The following is a 24,707-nucleotide window of genomic DNA, read 5'->3' as shown; positions in this document are numbered from 1 at the left end:
CCATGTGTTCGGAAGTGTTTCACAATCATAATGCTCAGTGATGTTATGCTTTTTAAAGGAGAAAATAGAATCCCATTGGCCATGCTTGCATATATTAAACATTTTGGATCTTAGCTTTTATTTAGCCTTTCAAAGTCAATGTCTAAAGAACTTTCCTATGTAAGAAAGTGAAAAGTATTATTTAGTAATATCAAGATAATCCTTGAATATATGAGAGCTGAGTTGCGCATGTTCAGTGTATATTGTAAGCATCTCCACTGACTATTGTGTTAAGAATATTGTACTTTTTTGTTATTATTGTTAATAATTTGTTGCTTTATAATACTCAATTTAGTGCAATGAAACAAAAGTAAGAAATAAATCATTTGTCTCTTTCAACAGAAATTTCAGAATCTGAAAAAGAAAAACCTTGACATGAAAAATCAAGAAAAATGTCAAAGAGATAAGCGACAAAAGAGAAAACGTTCCCCAAAAGGTGGTTTGTTTCAAGTTATTAAAATGCAGGGAATATTACAATAAAGTTTCCAAATAACATGGTGTTAGGATTAGGTAATTTTATGATCACCTTAATGTTTTTATGTTATTTGGTTATTATCTAGTAGAAAAAAACATTTACTATAGTCTGGATCCATGTAAATGTTTACCTAATTCCAGGTACTCAATGAGGCTTTGGCATTTTTTCTAAACCACAGCCTACTTGCAGTAGGACAAATCATGATGGAATTTATGAGAAATTTTTTGAAACTCTTTTTGATAAGGCAAGAGAAGTCATTCATCACAGAAAATATTCACATGCATGAAATAGGTTTATGCATTTTTGTTCATTTATGTAATTTTGCATGTGGTATTACATGTGGATATCTTATGTTCTATTGTAGAAGTATGCTGAAAGAGAACAAATTTCTAAATGTTGATCTTTTTCACTGTTAATTATATCTCTGACATTCTCTTCTGTGTTTTAATGGTTAGACCAGGGATAGGCAACCTCAGCTCTTTTATGACTCATGGATTTCAACTCCCAGAATTCCTGAGCCAGCATGGCTGGCTCAGGAATTCTGGGAGTTGAAGTCTACGAGTCATAAAAGAGTCGAGGTTGCCTACCCCTGGGTTAGACCATATAGAATTTAAAAAAGGATTCTTTAGTTGTGGCTTTTGATTTAACATTTGATTTATTTATGGGCAGTGCTATGAATCTGGTAATCCGATTATTCTAGAGGTTGAGGCTGGCAAATCACTTGAGCTTAAGAGTTCTGGGCTGCAGTGGACTATGTAGTTTGGATATTCACATGCTTATATTGCTCATTGTATGCAAATTAGTCTGAACCTTTGTACTAGAAACTTATTAAGCTGATTTCTCTCTGTAATTAGTAATCTATTTTGGAATAATACTAACTTTGTTAATATTCACACAATTCTTACACAGGAAAGTTGGAGTAAGTGATTATGACTGAAAATATCTTTATATATCTTCAGCTGTTAATGACCTGTTCTCTGATAGTGCTCTTGCCCTTAAAGAATTTACCTCATTCACACACACCCTTTCCCAGTTATGAAATAATCTTTTGACAGTGTCTTTTATTTATTTATTAAATTTTGCAAATTTATATGGTCAAGTAAGTCTTATAAGGAAGCTTGATTGACTAGAGCACTAGAAATAACTTTTTTACAAATGATTTGGCTGTAGGTACAAAGGCAATGTATAATGAAATTGATTCTGCCATTCAGTCCCAACCTTCAAAACAAAACAAAACTGATCTCTAGTTTTATCACTCCATCACTGTCTTGAAATCTTAAGCCAGGTGAGAAATACTGTAAAGTGTATTTCTCAGATGTCTATTATAGATAAAGGTGGTCCCTCCATCAGCCTAGCTTAATATCCACATACAGCATACTGTAGCATATTATTCTACAGAGCATATAAGGTTTAATTCTTCAAAACGTAGGTGTCAATACCTATTTGTGTGTTTAATGCTGTGGAAGTAGACTGTGTCTAAGCTGGAATTTAATTCTAAATTTTGGTGTTTTTCTCTGTTAATTATATCTCAGACATCATTGATTTTCATCATGCTTATTACTGTACTGCATTAAAATTAAGTCGTAAAATATTTGTATTAGTTCATGAGAATTTTTTCATACTAAATTTTAGCATTTGATTTTTTTTAGATAAAATGAAAAGCAATGAAGAAATAACTGGCAGGTATTTGAAACTATGACATGATTATTTAAAATTTTTACATAGTCAAAATGTTCAGTTCCTCTTCAGTCTCTTAGAGTGATTCAGCAATCAATTTTTATACAGATGTGATCCTTTCAACAAATATTATTGGAAAAAAATATTTCTTCTGCCCATCTGCTAAAGAATAGATATGGAGGGTTTTGTTTTCATAAAATAAGTATATTCTTTTATATCAAATATACAAATGTAAATAAAATTGAATTATATTACAGTCATAAAATAGAAGAAAATACAGTTTCTGTAAAATATGTCCTTATTCTTTAGATAAGCCAACAATAAAATTATTAATTTTAATGTTTCATATAAATATGTTACATATTTACATATAGATTATTTTCGTGTGATAGGATCTTGTCCACCTATTTTTTTATTTTTTCCTTTCTTTGTAGCCAAGAGTCTGTAAAGGAAAGACACTTCAAAGAGCTCACTCAATATTTTGGAATCAATGATAGGTTTAAACCACTGGCAAGCAAGGAAACTACTCAAAAGGTGATTGCTAGATTTTTTTTAAATGATTTTAAGCTTGCATTTCATTTGCAATTCATTTCACTGCAATTACATATGAGTGCAGTGAATATATATTTATTATTTATTAAATTTATACATTGCTCATCTCACTATCAAGAGACCCTGAGCAACTTACAATATCAGAAATAATAATTAGAAGACTAAATATATAGTAAAACATTAGCATTAAGAATTAAAACATTAACAGCAATATATGAAAAGGACCATTGTGTAAACTAGGTAAGGAATGTTATACATATGCATGCCTACACACAGACAAGCAGAACCCATGTAACCCAGCAGCTATCAGTTACTCATGTGCTGATTGGTGTGGCCAAGGTAAATCAAGAATGGGGGAAATAAGGTCGATCTTATGCTCTTGTTTTGGACTAAGAATGGGAGTACAATCTTCTCGTCTTCCTTGTAAAGAATGTATATGTTCATTTAAAGCTTTCATTTTCACACATCAATTGGAAAAAAACACCTCATTTTATGGATCAGTAAGAAAAATGAAAAATCCCCACTTTCAGGCTCATGATCTAAGAAAGACAAAAGTAAAAGAAAAGAATAGTTAAGGAAAAAGGAAAAACGAGATTATTCAGGTACCACTTCTTAATGTGTTAAGGGTTATATTGTTTATTTAAATTTAATTGGAATATATAATTATTCTTCTAATAAACTTATATTCAGTATTCTATTTTTTTTGCCTGTTATTCATCTATATTACAAATTCAGTAAAGATAAACTAGAGTTTTAGAGATAAAAATCTGATGTTCTGTTAAGGTAGTCCTTGATTTGCATGTATGTTTGTTTAGCGATGGTTCAGAGTTGCAACACCACTGAAAAAAGTGGTTCACAGCTGTTCCTCGCATTTAATGACCATTGCAGCATTCCCACAAACACCCAATCATAATTCAGGGACTTGGCAACTGGCATGTGTTTACGACAGTTGCAGTGGCGTAGTGTGGGGGGTGCAGGGGGGGCTGGCCGCACCGGGTGCAACATCTGGGGGGGCGCGCTCGCACTCGCAGCTCTCAGGCGTGTGGTGCGGTGCGGAGAGAGAGTGAGGGACTATCTGGGGGAGGGAGCTTCCACGCGGTGAGTCTCTTCTCCTTCCACTATCTTCCTGCACTCCACGGGTTAGGGGGCGCAAATTACTTGCCTTGCCCCGGGTGCTGACAACCCACGCTACGCCACTGGACAGTTGCAGTATCCCTGAGTTGTGATCATCATTTGCAACCTTCCCAGCTGGCTTCTGAAGAGGAAAGTCAATGAAGGAAACCAGATTTGCTTGACGACCGCCTGGCAAAAAAAGGTTATAAAATTAAGTACAACTCACTTAACAACTACTTTGCTTAGGAATGGAAATTCTGGTCCCAGCTGCAGTCATCAGTTAAGGACTACCTGTTCATTTGTAAAAGCTAAGATAAGTTAGGATTTGCTGCTGGGTTTTTAAAGCTTTTTCTTAATGTTTGATTTTAGAAATTAAAAATGTATCTTTTTCCTACATCTGACAAAAATTTACAGGCTTGAATTCAATAATATAGTGAAATAAACAAGGGGTGGCATTTTGGAAATCATTTGCTTGATGAATATAAACACTTAAGAATTGCAAAGATACAATATTAATTTGGATTTTCCATGCAGTTGATGCAGATATATCATACTTTGTTCAGGAGAGGAATGGATGAATCAGATATTGAAATGAAACATTATTATGATACGCCCAAGCTAGCTGACATTTTTAAATCTTGAATTTATTCAAGACATAAAGTGAAAATAATACGAAGTTTGTTCTTCTACAACAGTTCTGTAACTATCAATAGGGCAGGCTGTTCAAATTAGAAATCAAAACCCACTTATGGTCAGAACTGCTTCCAACCTGGGTGGAAGAGGTTTCATGACTACTCAGTAAGCTGTAAAGTTGGCAAGAATATCCCAATTGCAAGCTACTTCAATTTTTTTGACAAGAATTTGTCAAATGGATTTGTCTTGGAAGTTACCAAAGTTGAGTCCTACTCAGTCAAAGCTTCCTAATGTACTTGAAAAAATATTTTGCATGTGATTTACTATACATGAAAGTTACAGATGTGAAGTTCATATTATTTTGAAATTGATAGATTTTTAGCACATTTTTATAATGTTCAGTTGGTATTCTAGGAGGACCATTCATTTTCTCTCTCTTTTTAATATGTTTTCTAGTCTGGCCTTGAAATCAGTATAGACAAATGTGTAGCTGAAGGTAATATTGCCCAAGCTGAGGAATTAAGTGATAGATTAGCTACTCGAGAGGTAAGTTACAATTTTGTTATATTTTCAATATGGTAATAATATTAGAAATAATTTGCAATTGCTTTATGGAACAGTTTTTAAGTTACATTGTTTGGGAATTACAAGAATTATTTGGGAAATCATGTGGATATATTCTATTTCTTAATTGCTCCTATTGCAATTTTTGGTGCATGATCATGGAATAAATAAATTCTAAAACAAGAGCCAATAACATGCCAGAATACAAGAGACAAGTTTTAATCCAATAGATCTAAAGGCCATATGACCAGCTTTCTCTACTGATCCTCCTCTAGACACTACTTCGTGCTAAATTTGAATATGCTTCAGCATTATGGGGACTGCTGGTATAAAATTGGGAAATGGTAATATATATTGAGCAGTATAAAGTGGAAAAAGGATTTTTTTCTATATCTTTTTAGAATTATTATAAGTGTTCCACAATAATGCAAAAGAATGAGGCTACACTGATTTAATTCTAAATGTTCACCACATTAAGAAATTCTCTTTACAATCTGCTATTATAGCCTATAAATAAATTACCATAACTGTAATAGATTTTGTTGTTCTGTCTAAATGTTAAACTATACTGTATTTTATGTATAGTTTATTAAATATATATTTTTCATTAACTGTAGTTTACATGAGAGTTTATTAACTATTTTCTCAATCTTAATTGTAAGACTGTATAAACCAGTAAAAGATAGTGTCAAGATACAGGTAAAAAGATACATCAGTACCCTATAACTATTATTCATTGAACTATGATTATTTAATTGGATTGGAGAGGTGAAGAACCATATATTTGACCTGATTTAGAAGGACAGCCTGCCAGGTTTATTGAGGGAAAAACAGTCAAAGGTGTTATTTGGGAATGAATAGTTTTATGATGAACTTGGCAATTAAGGGGGAAAGTTTGATATTGTTTATTCCCACCTTTTTTCTAATTAATTATCAACTTTCATATAAAGTATAACGCAGGTGGTCTTCTATTAAAGACTATTCATTCAATAGTTAATTGTTGAAATTTACGACAATAATAGTTGAATGAATGGTAGTTATGACTGTTCCTTAGCATTCTGGCCATTGCAGCATCCCTGTAGTCACATGATCACAATTTTCAACTTTCCTGCCAGCATTCCACAAGTAAAGTCAATGGGGAAGATGAGACATTTAAGTTATGTGAGGTCATCGCATAATGGTGGCTTCCGGGACTACTAGCATTGCCATCACTAAATGAAAGGATAACATGACATCATGCTTTATGATTGTTTCACTTAGTGATGGCAGTTCTAGCCTTAATTCCTTTTCTTAACTGAGGAATACCAGTACTTAATGACTTTTTGTACAATTAACATTTGAGACCCATTTATTATTTTCTTTTATGGATGGATAGCAAGTGTAGTTACTAATTGTCTTCTACTGAGAACTCCTAGAGAGGTTGTGAATCCCCTCTTTGGGAAGGAGTCATTTAACGAGAATGTTTCCTTGCTATCTTTGAAATTACCAATTCTGAGAAATGTAATCAGTGGCCTGAATATTAGGTAAGATTGTTTTCAGATTTCTATTCTTTTTTTTATTTCATGTTCTTTAGGTGGCCAAATTCCAACGTAAAAAAAAATAAAGGTTGACTATAAGTCACTAAATGTCACTAATGCTTTTATGTATTTTCAACTAAAATAAATATATAAATTTCTTGATGCAGTTGTTTTTTTAATTTGATGAATGAATGTTTAGTGGGTAAGTATTCTGTAGAGACCAGGTACAGTTTTGATCACTGATATTTTCCTTTCTCAAGAAGCAGTAACAGGAACCCGCTGATAAAGCCTTTGCTTTGAGGCATGGATTCCAGAATGCTTTATGGGATGTTTCCTTCCGTAATAAGTGAAACTAATTTTGATGTATAACATTTATAAGCCTGTGAAACAGATAGAGCAGCATGAGTATTTAAAGCAGAAATGAGGCCAAAAATAAAGAGATGGCTAAGAGAAGCTATGAAAACATGCCCTGAAGAGCTAAGGAATGCCAAAATACAGCTGTCAGTGTACTATCATATATGTCACAGTGAGAACCAATTTTTATGGAATCAGATTGCCTGGGAATTGAAGAAATTGTAAATAATATACAGAATCCGAATAGAAACAGCAGATTGAAACATGAGTAACTTTATTTTACTATGTTGCACTTGGTGCAGTTACATTTTAATACACCTGACAATCCTCTTTGGACTGTTGTTATTTTGATATAATAGTGTTAAGAAATGAATATTCAGAAGAGTTTGGGGTGCTTTTTTTAAACAAGTGTGAACTTTTCTCTGATGCGTCAGGAAATATGAGAAATATTTTATTTTAAATTTCTTCCTAAGGTGAATATTGATAGACTCATTTAGGATATTCTGTGTAAAAACATTTTTTTCACTGAATTATTATGTAGGTGGTACTTTTTGTTATATTTCTCTCAATTGCCAACAAATAATGCTTACAAAATAGTGAGATAAATATCAGATTTGTTGATATTTTCATTTTCTGGGTATCTTTATAAGATTTTGAAATATTGTAATGGTCAGCTGCTTGATGAATATCTTCTTCAAAAGCTTTTTGGGGAACCTAGTATATAACAGTGCTTGCTGGTTTACCTGTCTTCATGGTCAGTAATGCTCTCAATATATTTGTTTTTCAAATAATTTTATTAAGTACTACAATTGTACAGGTAAAGGCTAATACAAACTACAAAAAATTAAGTAGGAAGAAAAAGTAAAATGTGCAGAAAATAGAGTAGAGAAAAAATAAAAAGGACTATAACAAAAAAGAAATAAAGTAACTTCCCCGTTCATCTCAACTAGTATAAACAATTCAAACAAGTTAACATAGGAAACAATCACTATCCCATATCCCATCCTTCATCAATAGGCAAATTCTTAAAACCTTATCATTCAGCCTGGTCAACAAAAGAAGTAGTAACATCTGATTTAATCTTGATCATAGACAAATTTTATATTCCTTCCCTTTTAACAATGTTAATATTTAATCCCTTCAAATAATGTCATAACATACTGGATATAGCTGTGGTTGAACATTGTGTTGACAATTGGGGTGGCAATTCTAGGGATTAGTAGACTAGAAGACAAAGAATTGGGAGAAGATCTAAAAGTTGATATCAAGATATCAAGATCTGAAAATTGAAATTAAAAGACTATGCAGTTAAACTGGCCATGGTGGTCCCAGTCATTATCAGCACACTGGTTGCCATACCATAAATCTTAGATTTAGAAAATCTACCCATTGACAAAAATTCCATCTGTCAATTGCAAAATGCCACATTGCTTGGATATGCTCATATACTACAACAATACATTATGACACCCTAGGTTCTTGGAAAGAACGTGAAACATCTGAAAGCAATATCAATTAAAGAACTAGCAGCTGTGACTTCACATTATTGTGAGTATTAACCCTCAGTAGGCAATACCTTGATGTGGTTGTGGGGCTTTTGTGTTCTGAGCAACATGAGAGCTTAGAGATTCAACTATATTGGACAGGTCTCATTAGAGGAGCCAGATAAAGAAGGTCTCTCCCAAAAGCAATATGGTGAAAAGTAATTTATAATAGATCAATTGTCAATTGGGTCAATAAGGACTCTGCTAAGTGTTCCTGGACATCTGGGGACAAATGAGCTACAGGACTCAGGACTATTAGTTGTAGAATCAGGACCAGCAGCTCTGGACTACTGGAAGAAAAGCTGTATACCTGTCACAACTATACAAAGAATGAACACAAGGAAATAGTGATCTGTTATTAATATCATCTGCTCGCAAGCCAGAACTGCTGGTTGTAATAGAAGTTATAGAAAATTAAAAAGCTTAAGTATTCTGGGACTTTAGAATTCAAACAGACTTTTGTTGGCAAGGTGATGTCTCTGCTTTTTAGTGTGCTGTCTAGATTTGCCATGGCTTTCCTCCCCAGGAGCAAGCGTCTTTTAATTTCTTGGCTGCAGTCCCCACCTGCAGTGATCTTGGAGCCCAGGAAAATAAAATCTCTCACTACCTCCATTTCTTCCCCATCTATTTGCCAGGAATTGAGAGGGCCAGATGCCATGATCTTGGTTTTCTTAATGTTAAGTTTCAAGCCAACTTTTGCACTCTCCTTCTTCACCCGCAACAAGAGACTGTTTAGTTCCTCTTCACTTTATGCCATTAGAGTGGTATCATCTGCATATCTTAGGTTGGTGATATTTCTCCCGGCAATCTTAATTCCAGCTTTTGATTCATCTAGCCCTGCCTTTCTCATGATAAGATAAATAAAATAAGATAAATAAAAAGTCCATATAGTGCACATTGCAGTACCTAGATATAGCAGAAGACAAAAATAGAATTGTGACAAAAGAAAACAACGATAATAGTAATAGATACCTTGGGTACAGTCCCAAAAACTGGAGCACCACTTCAATATCATCGGCATTGACAAAATTATCATCAGCCCATTGCCTATTGTAAAAGGCAGCTTTATATGGAACAGCTTAGATCTTGCGACAGTATTTTTAACATGATTAAACAATGTCTGCTTGTCCCAGGTCCTTGGGAAGGACTCAGTAGGTAGATAAAAGTGCCATATTCAGTCTAAATACCTGGATGACTGTGCGGCTAACCATAATAATAAAATTATGGTCTTTGGTGTGTTGTTAAAGTGGTATCCTAGAAATCAGGGGACTGTGCTAGTTCTGTATCAATCATGAAAGTCAGCTGGATGACTTTGGGCAAGTCACCCTTCTCTAGCCCAATCCACCTTAAGGGGTGTTGTTGTGGGTAAAATAGAAGAAGGAAGGAGTATTACTTATATTTGCTACCTTGAATTACTTATAAAGTAATAAAGGCAGGATAAAAATCAAATAAATCTGTGGTAGTCCCAGTAGTTATCAGCACACTGGATACCATACTAAAAGATCTTTGACAGCACTCAGAAAATCAGCACGTTGACAAGTACCCATCTGTCAATTACAGAATACCACATTGTGGAGATCTGCACATTTATCCACTCTTAGATTACACATCCTAGGTTGTTGGGAAGAACTTGATGTATTTGAAAGTCAACACCAGCTAAAGAACTGGCAGCTGAAATTTCACATTGTTGTAAGAATAATAAAACTTCATTTTTATAAAGTTTGTTATTTTGTGGTCCCACCAGTTCTTGCTTGTAGGCAAGTATATTTCTTGGAGATATTCCAATGCACCATTGTTATTATTTTGTTATGCTTTTACTTGTAATCAGTCTGTGCGATTGTCTTGCAGCAACTTATCAGATGGTCCACTGTTTCTTCAGCTTCTTTGCAGAGATGGTATTTACTGATAGTTGATGTCTTCTCAATTCTCGCTTTGTATGTATTTGTTTTTAAGGCTTGCTCTTGTGCAGCCAGAACTAGCCTCACTGTTTTTTGCTTCAACTTTCCTGCTCTTAGCCATTGCCAGATCTTGTTGTTTTCTGATTTGCTTGCTTTTTTTTTTAAATTCAGTGATATTTTGCTTTGCCATGTCTCTTCTTTATTCTTCATCTGGTCTTTCTTATAGGCCATTTTCGTCTCTAATGTTCGGTAAGCCTTCATGATATACTAGCTTCAGTGCATCTTCTTCAATATTCTTCCAATGCCCTTTTTTTCTTCTTCAGCTATTTGTGGTATTTGCTACTTTCCACACCTATTTTCATTACTAACTTTCTTGATTTTAGTGTGCTTGATGTTCTCAACCTGAAGGTATTTGTAGCAGTCTTCTTCATCCAAACTCTTGATGTTATTTCCATAGGGCATCTTGATTCCTTCAGTTTTCACTATTTTCCCCCTGTTGTTGGTAACGATGGCACATTTGTCCAATTGAACAATTTGATCTTAAATCAGTGGGCATTTTGTTTTATAAGAACCATTTGTCAATAGGTTTTCTTTTTTACCATTTCTATTGATGGTGATTACTTGCTCTTATTTATCTCTGTTTGGTCATGACACATACTATTTTATTGGCTTTTTTTGCATGGCATAAAATTCATCTGATTACAGGATTTTTTGAAGTAGTGGAAAACTTGGCATAGGTGAATGGCAAGCTCTGCCAGAAGTGCTGGCGTAGCTGGTTGAAAAGCTGGTCCCTCCTGGGAATGATCCACTATCACTGGCCTTGGCCTTGTTACAGGATGGGCAGGACACATTGACAAAGTTGGGCCTCTTCCAGCAAGGCAGATTTATAGGGGTGGTAAAGGTGATCACTGAGTTTCTTGGGGAGCCAGGAGGGTTCATTGGCAAGATTGGCTTTTGTAGAAATGACCTTATCACCAGCTGTAATTGATTGTACCAGAGCTGGGCTTGCTGGCAAGTATTTATATTGGGGGTGGGGGAGCAGCAGAAGTAGGATGACACAGTGTAACAAAGAAAGAGACTCAAACAGAGAAAGAACATCTGTAGCCTTGCCATCTTATTCCTACTTTTAAAGCAGTAATTTTGAGCCATGTTAACCTGGCTGCCATTTATTCATTATCAGGTCTTATATCTGCCCCATCATGTAGAATTTAAAAGTAAGATCAGCCTTGAGCTAATATTTAGAATGCTGAAACTGAATTAAGGTCCTAATTATATTTGCAGGAACAGCATGGAAATGTAACATTCCATTAGCAAAAGAGAGAGCAAAGTTAGGGCTTATGGCTAGCCACATTAAAGAAGCTGAGAGGTGAGAAAGTGAATGAAGCCCAAAGTATGTTAGCCTTGCTACTCCAAAAGATCTCTAATAGGCATAGAGTTTAATGCGGTGGTAAATCTTATTTGCTGGTTATTCACAATAATGATAGAGAGCCTATCACAACACTCAAACATCCCCCAAGGTATTCTCCATTCTTTATATATGGAACTGAGGTTGTAATATTCTGTGTTGTTTGCAAAGATCATAAAAGCAACAGAAAAAGCTGTGGAATCTCTGAAAAGCTTTAGAGACACCCAATTCAGTTCGTTGCTTTGAAGCAGCTACCCACTTCAGTTTGTGAATCTCCTTCATTGAAGTGGTATGACTGCGGCTTCCTTAAACCAGATAACCCATTTAAGCTTTATACAGCCCTAATCATTAGTTGCAGCTATGGATGTCTTAAAAGCTAAGGATATAAAAAATGAAAACAGTTGCAGATTTCTAAGATTAAAAACCATTCATTTTGCTTGTGTTATGACTTAAATATAGTATCCCGTTGATTTGGTATATTTTTGCTTTTCATATTTTGGTTAAAAAATAAATACAGTGTCTTGAAAAGAAGAAAAACCTCCAATCCTTACAGGATAGGTTAATTCTTTGCATGTCTACTCAGACGTAAATTATATTGATTTTATCAGGGTTACTCTTAACTAAATGGTTATAGAATTTCATCCCAAATTACTTTAGTTGTTGTTTTCCAAATACAAATAATACAATCAAAACTGTTCTAAATGTCAGCCCAGTGCTTTCTGGCATTTGGTATGAATGGTTTCACAATTACAATTATTTTTCGATATAGTCTTTGTTTTTATTTGAAATTCAACTTGATTTATATATTCTATCATGATTCCTAATTTTTCCATTCTTTCAGTTGACTTTTACCCTGTTGATATATAAATAGGTGTATAATGATATCATTACCATTTATGTTAAGTATCCTATAAAAATTTAAACTCCCACTTTAAAAGAATTAATCAGATTCTATTGTAGTGTTTAATATGGAGCACAGTGTGGTAATTCACAGCTACAAGCCCACAAAAAGCTAATGAGTTCCACTCCTATACATTATACCCTCTATCTGAAGTGCTTATGTAAAAGAATTTTCTGGCACATAATTTAATATAGAAAAAAATTATTTAAATTTATATACCACAATTTTAGCAAAAATAATGCTGGAAAAACAGTTTATATAATACAGAGAAATATAGAGTTTATTATTTTAAGAAAAGAGTCATTGTTAAAAACATGAAAAGGTATATTAATATTTTAACTAAATATTTTAAAAAATAAATGACGAACTATATATAACTTTCAAATTATTTATTATACTGTGGAAAGAATTATGGACAAATACTGCAGTGTATTGTTAATTGTTCTATCTTCTTAATCGAATCATTTTCTCTTTATCAGGGTGTTTTCCCTTAAACTTTACTATATGACAGGGGTTGTCACCTATGATTGTATGAATGTGCCCTCTTAATTATGTATATCTTTTTAACAAACCTTTAAAAAAATTAAATGTTACAAGTCTAATTAAAGAGACAAAGCACAGTTTATACTGTAGATTTTTTCTGCAGTTCAATTAATCAGCATGTTTTCTCTTTTAATTAAAACCATTTTAGTAAATTAAAGCCCACAGCAAAACACATATATAATTTGTTTGTAATTAGCTCTTAATTGGTGGTAGTTGAAGCTTAGCACCCTTGGTTTCTTTCTTCATGATTGCCATTTTATTAGCAGCCAGTCATTAATTAATCTTTTTTTCTAATTAGCTTATAAAACTGTTGATGGCACATTATTGTAAATGTGATTTTAAGTTCAAAGCTTGTTAATAAGCTTTCTTACTTAGAAGAACAGAGATAAAGAAATTGCTGAAAACAGTACTACAGTTCTTTTTTTTAAAAAAAAGCAGCCTTTCTTATAAGGGAACTGTAAAACATCTAACAGCTTATGGTTAATTTTTTATTTTTTTATGAATGGAAGAATTTTTTGCATTAAAATATTTTAATAAAAAGCAAAGCTAAAATATGAGAACAATATTGTGCATCTATATTTTAATATAAATATCCAGCAATAGAATGTATTTTCACACAATAAATGGCAATAGCACACAACAAAGAGATTGGAGTATTTTGAAGTTGAACAAACAATTGGGAGATTATCATTTTCTCTTCAAAATCAACTGAGATTCTTGTTTGCTTTATATATTTAATATACATCAGTAGTGGATAACATTCCATAACATAAAAGGGGAAAATCATTGCCAAAGGCTGAATCTGAAATAACTAGATTCATATTTGATGAGAAACTGTAATACAGTATTAAAAGGCTGTTTGGTTTCTCTGATAGACCACAGGATGCTTCAGGACCTGTTAGAATAGAGATGTTCTGCTAAAAGCCCTTTGGGTTTAGCCTTTTATAGAACAGATCTTATGTGACATTTTTGAATTTAGCTTTGAATGTTCCATCGAATTATTCTTATCCTAGAGTGTGTATATTACAATAGGTCTTTGAAATAAATCTTTATCTCTAACTGCCTGGCTGTTTCTCTGTTTGTTGCTTTTTTGAATTTGATACCGTTAACCTAGAGGCCCAAAGAGGTAACCAAAAGGTAAAATACAAATATTTATAAGGAAATATTTATAAGGCCAGCCACAATTTTAAAAAGTTATGAGTCAACTAAAGATCAGCCTAAGCAAAATAGCATTGTATTACCCCTGGAAATAAGCCAGAATTATTACTCATTTGCTATTATTTATTAAATATTATTTATTAAATTTATATACCACCCATCTCTCTGATAAGGCAACTCTGTGTACACAAATTTCCAAAAGGAATGAGTTTCATGGCTTTTACTTTATTGTAATAGTTCCATATTTCCAGGGTCTTAATTTGGTTGGCACATAAATGGAAATTCTAGAAAAGCATTTCTAGGGGATGTCAAGGACCATACAGCTCATGAATGTTTCACCTCTAAACATTTTCGCCAAACGTATCAATAATGTTGTAATGTTTTCTGGAAGTTTCAGCTAAGTATCTTTGCAGCTGAATGAGATAATGTATTTTCTCTCTGCCTCAACTTTATTTACCATTTGAACTTCTGTTTCATAGCTTTTTTTTTAAAAAAAAGCTTTATGATGCTGCTCGAGGAACACTAGAGAGGGATAGCTGACAAGGAAAAAATTAAAAATTGGAGAAAAAGTAAATGAATAATGTCATATTACTAAAAAGATGAGAGGCTAATTTGTGCCGACTTTTTGCTAATTTTGTTCAAGCCTTAAAATGAGGAGCTGTCACCCGTTCTGTGTAGCACTGATGACAGTGCCAATGATCCATGAAATAAGCTGCCGCTGGCTTTGTTCTGATAAGAATGAACAAATCTGCACAATGTACGGCTCCCTGAATCTCATTTTCATACTTGCATGCAGGCTAAAAGAAATAAGCTGTTTGCAGGCTTGATTAATCAGACATTTGAGGGGTTTTTGTCTCTTTGATCTCTTTCGTCTCCTAGGTAACTTGCTTGACATTAATGTTGAGCTTGAGTAAAGACAATCAGGAATTGTAGACCAAACTGATATAAAAATTAAAGACTTTAGCACTTTAAGTACTTCAGTAATGGTTCCGCTTTACTTTAGAAAACATCTGTTTTCATTTAATTAAAGAACAAAAGTGAATAGTATGAATATTTTATATAGAAACCTGTTATTCCACACATAGACACAAAACAACTTTGGTATGATAATTGGCTCTTTTTAAAAATAAATAAATAAATACCTTCAAACTGTTTGGCAGAAAATGAAGATTTTAAAAATTGTCACCAGGTATTTCTTGATAGCTATTTAGCTTTTCTTTGTGAAAAATAATGGATATGAAATATGTGCTCTGCTCTTTAAGCTGCCAGAGCAAGATTTTCTGAAATGATTATCTTTGAACTTCGATATGAATGAATGCTTTTTGCCTCATAGAAAACTTATTTGATTAAAAAAGTTTGCCTCTTAAAAATGGTAATGAAGATAAATCACTATATCAACATTACTCCCAATACAACTTCCACATATTAAACCTATAAAATTGACAGGATTTTTTTAAAAAAAACAATGTCGCAATGCGCTTGCTTGAGGTTATGCAGACGCTTTTAAAAATCTTCCAAGTGGCTGTAAAGATGAATGCCTCAAGGGTCTAGCCAGGTCCCTGCTTTTCCAACCAGCTAAAGCCCTTATCTTAAATCCAAGCAAAGTACCATTAATCTTTTTGAAAGACCTTTTATGGCTTTTAATATATCCCAAATTAGAACATTTTACACCCTTGGTTCCTGAAATGTGGTGATAAAAAGCCTTTAGAGCTTAATTTTCTTTACTGCATGCTCTGACCAATTTGCAGTTCTTTGTGATAATGTTTAGACACCTTAATTAAAATGCAGCAAAATATTGGATGTTCTATATGGAATATGCTGATACTTTGACTACATAAGAAAGAGTTGTATGTATTTTTATTCATGTTTTATTGCTTCATATAGCATTTGCAGCTTACTATATTGTCTGATGACCTTTTTTAAAATATAAAACCTATTGACCAAGATTTGGGGGCCCTTGTTAAAATGGGAAGTGAAACTACATGCATGAGTATTTATGGGAGCATAAAATGTTCATTTCACTAAGACATAGTCATACTGATTTATTCTCTCTGCTTTCTCTGTAATTTATTTGCATTTGTCTTTTAAAAGTTACTTTTGTTATTCTGTAATATCTTTATTGCAATAGGAATATCATTTTTATTTATTTTTTTAATTATCATAACATACTTTTCCTTCTAAAACAGTATGTACCATTTTAAGCCCTTTTGAAGCTTTGGTAATAACACTAAGTTATTTTATTCCTAAGAAACCAAAACAAAAGATAGCAATGCAAAGAATTTATATAATTGGTGATATTGAAAGACAGATGAGCTACACCTGTAGGGCCTAGGTGTAAATACTTTAGTGGACATCAGAATTAGGCTCTATTAGATATTATAAAATATTTGCAGACAGAATAATGGCAGAAATACGGGAATATGGATATGAAATTTCAAAATATAACGTGCCATGTATAATAAGTCCTGTATATTTGTTTAATACCACTATATGTGTAATTTATATCAGAATATTATTCTTTTATCTAAGAATAAGTCTCATAAAACTCTGGAACATAATTCTGATTAGAATACAAGTAGTCCTTGGCTTAGTGAACATTTGAATTTATGATAGACCAATCTGAAGGATACTTCTCCCTCCAGATTCAAAGCTCCCCCCTCTCCATAGCCACATGACTGCACTTAAGGGGCTTGGCAGCCAAGTTGCATGTCATGGTTCCGACAGATGAAACTCTTCAAAGAACTTTGAGGCATTGTTTACCTTAAAGAATCTTTATTCGAGAAGCATAGCATCAGCACGTACATCGAAGCCAAAATCTGAATTCCCCTCCTCTGAACACATAGTATCAAAGCACAATTCCCTCCTCTAATTAACAGTCATAAAACACATTCTCCAATTAGTTTGAAATGCAGACTTTCCCTCCAGTTCTCCAACCCACCATTTCTTATTATGTCTTATTTCAAACAACCTTGAATCATATACTACTACGATATTGTTATGTCTAATTCCAATACACATTCTTCCTCCTTCCCCCCCCCAGTATCATCTAATTCTAACTCTAAGAGTAACACACAAGTTAAAGAAAAAGACTGCATCTCCATATGTTGTCAAAGCAAGAACATCCAATGTTAGCACCGCTGACATTGCATTTATGGCCATTTGCAGCATCCCGCAGTCACATAACCAGATTTTATATTGGTCTTGCCAAAAGCCAGCATTTAATTCTGGTTTTCAGCAAAACTGGACCCATAGCAAACCATTGTTTTGCTTAACAACCATAGCACGCACTTCACAACCACTGCAAAAGTCATAAAATTAGATCAGTCACATGGCTGACCTGATTTATTATCATGACTTACAACCATGAGGGGCAGGCTCCATTAAGGTCAAGAACTACCTATATAACACCTGTTTTGTTGTCCGTGAAAAAGAATTCCTTACTGATATTGTAACAAATATTTTATCTAACAAAAATAAAAGTGCACAGTAACCTGCAAAATATATTAACTATTGGACAACAAAGAAAAGTAATCCTTTTCATCTGGGAGACTTATTTGATAAGCCAATTTTTAAGATTTTACCTGTTTGTAATTAGAAAATACGATGGATGAAATTCATTAATTTATTAGTGATGCAGTTACATACAGTATTAAAAACCAAAAAGCCCCTCATTACTACTTTGCATAATATTTGAGGAGAGCCATTTGTAGAGCACTTCACTCCATTTGTATTGTTTTCAAGACTTTGGGAAAGTGCATATGTGACATTTTGTGTCCTTAGATTTCATGGTACTTAAGCTAGATTTGTTGTGAAAACAAGAAACATCAGTTCCCTGGTCTGAAATGATTTTAATGATCCAGGTTAATGATACTGTATATTAAATATTTCCCTCTAAACCTAAATTTCTCGGCTGATATAGCCCTCTAGTATTGGCAAAAGACTCTCAATCCTTTCTATTAAAGTTTATCGTTAATTCCTTTCATAATAAGTGTTATCTTTGAAGTACAGATAGTCCTTGATTTACAACAGTTCATTTAGTGACCATTCAAAGTTACAATATCACTGAAAAAAGTGATTTATGACCATTTTTCATAATTATGACCATTGCAGCATCCCCCATGGTCACCTGGTCAAAATTCAGACACTTGGCAACTGACTCATATTTCTGACGGTTTGCAGTGTCGTGGAGTTATGTAAATCACCTTTTGCAACCTTCTGATGAGCAAAGTCAATGGGGAAATCAGATTCGTTTAACAACGATGTCATCAACTTAACTGTAATGATTCACTTAACAACTGTAGCAAGAAAGTTCATAAAATGGGGCAAAATTCACTTAACAGATGTTTCACTTAGTAGAGGACTACCTGTATTCATAAAACTGCAGGTCTATAGTATAGGTGCCTTAGTATCTGCTTCACGCCGTGGAATTGCAGAGCTCCGCACCCCATGGCTAGTTTCGCCCTGCCAGGGGACCCTAAATGGGTGTAAAGTCACTCCGGAGAGGAGACAAAGAAAGAGGGATGCCCCGATGATTGTAGAATGACGGCAGTCATCCTGCTTGATCCAGGGGAAGCCCTCTAACCTGGGAGGAGAAAAGCCGGCCACATCTTAGTGACCAGCCCAAGCTACTTGCAGCCGAAGTCCAAAGGCACTAACCAGAAAAATGGTGAACAGTGTGCTTCTCACTCCTATTTTATATCTGATTTCCTGGAAAAGATTCCCAAGAAACAAAAATCTACCCAAAGTGAGAAGGGAGGGGACTACACCCCAACCCTCCCATAGACGGAAATGGCGAATTAAACTCTTATAGAGAACAAAAATATATTGAAATGAAGTTTAAAATACTACAGTCTGGATAAAGTGGAAAACTAAGAAAAATGTTAAAATTCCATACCTGAAAATAATGATAAAATTATAAATAATAATAATAACTCTTCACTTTAAAAGCTGGAAAATGAACAGCTACTGATACCTAGTGGAGGATTAGAGAAAACTATAGCTGCAATGACTCAGAATTTGGCAAGACGCCCAGAAATAGCAAAAAAACAGCTGGAAACAAAGCATTGGGTTGTCTACTACAGAGTGAAATTATATATGTTTAGAAACTGTTGACTTTCTGGGATTATAAACACACTGAGCTGCATTTTTAAGTTTAAGAACTGTTTGCAGAGAAAGAAAAACCTTGGCCTTTGGTTAATCTTCGAAAGGGGAAGTTACTGGAACATTTTCAGATGGTTAAACACTGGACTGAAATCTTGGCTGGCTGATAATTATAAGACCCCTGAAAAGAACTATTACAAAATACTGTTTTCAGTGGTGCTTTGATAATTGGAAACATATTGGATTACAAAAACCATATATAAAGATTAGAACTATACAAGATTTGGTTATTTGGATTTTAAGATGGGCTGGCTTGATGAAGCTAATTAAAGAGACTATGGTACTAATGAAAAACTACTTAGAGGATGGAGACAAAATGGATGTTGTATATTTATCTAAAAGTGACAGAAAACCACACCTAACATCTCGTGCTGAAGACTCCAGAATGGAACATCAGATCTGCAGGAACCATGACTCAAGACAAAGCGAATACATTCCAGGAGAAAATATATGCAATGCTGCGACAAATTCAAATGACAATTGTCTTAAATCATGACGAGATTAAAAACAACTTTGATAACATAAATGAACATATCTCTAATCTAAACCCACAATTAAACAACACTCAAAAATGATGATAAAGAATGAACAAATACATCAGACAATAGATACAAATTGGAGGAAAATGACTTATAGAAGCTACAAATGAAGAGAACTACAACTTTATACAAACAAAAGAAAATCCACAAAATTTTGGTATAACAAAGGAAATAAAAAAGATGTTTTACCTTCCAGGACTCTAAAACAAACTTGAGGACAAAAAAGGTTTAATAAATTGGATTAAGAGCTGCCGGGAGAATCATTAAAGTGTGGGAGACCAAAAAAATGAAAATTCTACTTAATTTGTCTTGTTTATCTCCAGCAATATCTACAAAAATACAACCTGGCAAGGTAAACCTACTGATTTGGAAAGCAACCTGCAAAAGAAGATTAGAATTAAATTTAAGAGATGTGATTCAACTTACCAAATGGAATACTATATGATTAAACACTTGTTTGAATATGATTAAAAAATATAAAGTTTGGATATAAAGAGGCCCTATAGTAAGATTGTTAGATGGTATATTATATGATTAAATACTTGTTTGAACATGGTTAAAAGAATAGACAAAGGTGGACATAAAGGGTCCCTATAGTAAATGGAATAAAATATATAAGTAGTATAATACTTTTATAATATATGAAATGTAAAAATATTTAGATGGTGTATTTGAATGAAAAGTTTGGATATTCAAAGATAATGAATTTTGAGCAAATTATGACTGATAAGAGTGGTTTCAATACTGAGCGGAAATTAAGCTTAAATAAGAATCTTGAAAACAGGACATATAAGATGACTTCTATAAATACAATTGAAACAAACTGATTAGAAAAGATGTTATATGTTGATGTTATTGTTATATGTACAATATACATAGAAAAATGTTTATACCCAACTCTGTATGTATTGAAAGTATTAAGAACTATATTTGTTTAATGTAGACAAAAGGAGAATATTACTGGAAGAACAGAGGATCAAGGAAATATATTATCCACTAACATATTGATCAATTATAGAAATTAATTATTACTGATTGTTTTTAAATATATGAACCCAGGCAACACATCGTTCACTAAGCACTAAAGATTGTTATTATAAAAATTAATAAAATATATTTTTTAAAATGATATGGTCATGTTGGCACGGTTGCTTCTGGGGTTCTCTGTGCAGAATGCTAATGAAATAATAACCAGGATTTGCTGTTCAGTGAAAGATATATTGCACAGGTGAGGAAATCCCTCAGGCTGCACAAAATTTTTGGGAGGATCAGATTACTTTGATTTGATAACACATTTTTCTATGCACAGCCTTGAAATAGATAAACAGACAGACAGACATGTCTTCTAATTGGAAGTGGTTAGGACGCTGAACTTGTCGATCGGAAGGTCGGCAGTTTGGCAGGTCGAATCCCGAGTGCCGTGTAGCAGAGTGAGCGCCTGTTACTCGTCCCAGCTTCTGCCCACCTAGCAGTTCGAAAGCACATAAAAATGCAAGTAGAAAAATAGGGACCACTACGGTGGGAAGGTAACAGCGTTCCGTGCGCCTTTGGCGTCTAGTCATGCCGGCCACATGACCACGGAGACGTCCTCCGACAAGCGCTGGCTCTTCGGCTATGAAACGGAGATGAGCACCGGCCCCTAGAGTCGGAAACGACTAGCACGCATGTGCGGGGGAACCTTTACATATATATATATATATATATATATATATATATATATATATATATATATATATATATATATATATATATATATATATATATATATATATATATATATATATATGTCAAGTTTGTCAAGGCTTTTTGAATGGACCTTGCTAATTAACTCTTTCATTCCTGTTTTGGCCCGACTCAGGGCTTATCCACAGGACATAGTCAACTTATGACAGCTCATTATTTGTGCAAATTATTCAAATTGCTAATAAAGAATTTGGGAGGCTAAGATGATCATTTCGAAGCCGCCCTGAGTCTTCGGAGAAGGGCGGGATATAAATGGAATTAAAAATAAATAAATAAATAAATAAATACCCTTTATCTGAGATTCGAACCTGGGCTGATTATATATCAGGCAGTGTTTTAACTTCCTGAGCCACGGGTTCCTTCTCTCTTTTTTATTAGCTGGAAGGCAAGGCAAACGTATGTTTAAGTATTTGTCAAGGCTTTTTGAGTGGACCTTGCTAATTAACTCTTTCATTCCTGTTTTGGCCCGACTCAGGGCTTATCCACAGGACATAGTCAACTTATGACAGCTCATTATTTGTGCAAATTATTCAAATTTGCAAATACTTAAACATACGTTTGCCTTGCCTTCCAGCTAATAAAAAAGAGAGAAGGAACCCGTGGCTCAGGAAGTTAAAACACTGCCTGATATATAATCAGCCCAGGTTCGAATCTCAGATAAAGGGTATGACTAACTGATGAGAACATAAAGAGTTCGAAATGATCATCTTAGCCTCCCAAATTCTTTATTAGCAATTTGAATAATTTGCGTATATATATATATATATATATATATATATATATATATATATATATATATATATATATATATATATATATATATGCATGTATGTGAATATTTGTATAAAACACATGTATATTTATATTGGCTTGCACTAAATGTTTTCCCCTTTTCTCCTAAACCATCATATAGGTACCTCTTCTTTAATGGTTTTGTATATCCTTCCTCAAGTTCTCCACTGAACAATTTATGTTTCTATGCAAAACATAAATCAAGAATAACATATAATTTTTACTGTTTACATTATAACTGATTAAAAACATATTTGGTGATAACTTTTGGTTCTTTTCTTGCTTGTCTATATTCCCTTTATCCATTTTTCATATTCCAACATCTTCCAGAACTCCTCCTTTAGTATATCCATCTTAAGAAAGTCAGAAAATTCCAGTCACAGAGCTCTTTGTGCCCAGTTCCTAAGTATTATATGTATAAGCGAAACTCAATGGACACTTTGATTTTAATAGATAAATTTGTACTATAAGATCCCCTTTGTCTTCTTTTCAGCTGGAAGAAAACTAAAAGTAGCTTAATATGTATAATTTCAGTCAGCTAATATTAGCCTACCAACACTATTCCTAGCTTCAATTTTATGCTTTTATGTTGTCTTTTAGATAAATAATACACATTTACTTCACAAAACCAGAACTGACCACACCATCCACTGAATATAAATAGACAGTTTCCATGGTAGATACCGGACAGATTTGCTCAAGTATTTTTTTTTTAAAAAACAGCTGCTTTTGCTTTGCCTAATTTGGTTTGTCTAGCTTCTGTGGACTCTTACTTATATTCTTTTTTTCTTAGCTTGGTGTGAAAATTACAAAAGCTGTTGCTTGCCGAAATTTTGTGAAAGCTAAGCAAGATATGGAAGTTACTCAAGAGGCCCGAAAAAAGAAAAAACTTGCATGGGGGTAAGTAAATGGGCATCTGTCTTTGTAGCTAGTTGATTGTTTGACTTAAATATTTTTCTTCTTCATATTGATTCATATTTGTTTAATATTAACCATGGCTTTTTCTTTGAATAGTTTATCTATTTTATGTAGGATTTTTAGTGCAACTGACACATTATTCAAATATTTATACTTTTCCTTTTTCATTGCTGGAGTATTAAAAACTTAGAATTTAAACATTGCTGCAAAATGAAATTTGACTGAAAATTCATGAAGTATATTTCAGTAGAAACTGACATATGCTTGTATTTCTTTACAGTTTTGAAGCAAAGAAAAGATGGGAAACAAAAAGCAACATGGGATACATGTAATTAGTTCTGTCTAGGAAAGCTGAAAAATTGTAAAGCAGGGGAAAAGGTTTGTTAATATATATGATGCATAAATTATACATTTATTTGTTTTATTTTGTAATGCTTCTGGTGCTGAATGAATCAGAACAATTGGTTTCTCTTCCATATGTTACTGTATTTCAGGCATTCTGCCTTCAACCTCTTAAATGTTTCTATTTCATTACACAAACATTCAAGTTGTAAAGTGTTTTATCAAAAATTTTAAGATTAAAAATATACCATCTTTATTCAGTTATTTTTAATACTAATAAATTGTCTTAATTTAAATTACAATGTGTTAAAATTTCTGTTTCTTTAAATATTATTTATATAAAAATCTATTTTCTGAAAACATCAAGTAAATTTTCCAGTAATTTGTGAAATATATTTCATTTGCATTTCTTATTATTTACTTACTTAAAACATTTATGTAGCCACCCACCTTAAAATGTGTATTAATTAAATAAACAAAAATGCACAAGAAAAAGAGTATGTTCCACTAAAATAAAATAAAACCCTTAAATGAATCTATATCTTTTGTTTCCTACAAAAGGGGACCTTGGCTATTCTGGATCAGACTGTCGTTTAATGATTTTTCCCCTTGCTAAGACCCCTGTGCCTGGCCTTTATAAGCGGATACTATCATTGTTTAACAGCCTTTGCCAGATAGCAGAACTCGTGAAAGTACCTTTTATCATCCAGAAGTACCTTTATTTGCATGCAGAGAAGAGTACAGCAGAACAAGGTGAAGTAGATGATGCATAGACAGTATTTCAAGGTCAAAAGACAGTAACGACTCACAGTGTCTGCACGTGTATCTGCCGGTTATGGA

The 24,707-nt window shown here is 33.4% G+C and overlaps 1 protein-coding gene across 1 annotated transcript in view; it reads left to right on the top strand.

The window, feature by feature from the left end:
* The window catches only part of FAM204A (family with sequence similarity 204 member A), a 29,555-nt gene extending 5,170 nt beyond the window's left edge, over nt 1-24,385 (top strand). The window contains exons 3-8 of the mRNA XM_081328263.1: nt 382-475; nt 2,164-2,197; nt 2,626-2,725; nt 4,946-5,035; nt 23,401-23,507; nt 23,806-24,385. Of these exons, the coding sequence (XP_081184389.1) occupies nt 382-475; nt 2,164-2,197; nt 2,626-2,725; nt 4,946-5,035; nt 23,401-23,507; nt 23,806-23,857 (477 nt within the window). The 3' untranslated portion in view covers nt 23,858-24,385. The remainder of the gene's footprint in view (nt 1-381; nt 476-2,163; nt 2,198-2,625; nt 2,726-4,945; nt 5,036-23,400; nt 23,508-23,805) is intronic.
* Nucleotides 24,386-24,707: the final 322 nt, after the last annotated feature.

This window comes from Vipera berus, assembly GCF_964194415.1.
Source record: "Vipera berus genome assembly, chromosome: 5".
Classification (NCBI taxonomy): Eukaryota; Metazoa; Chordata; class Lepidosauria; order Squamata; family Viperidae; genus Vipera; species Vipera berus.
Note: the sequence above shows the minus strand (reverse complement) of the source record. Positions and strands in the feature narration are given on the sequence as shown.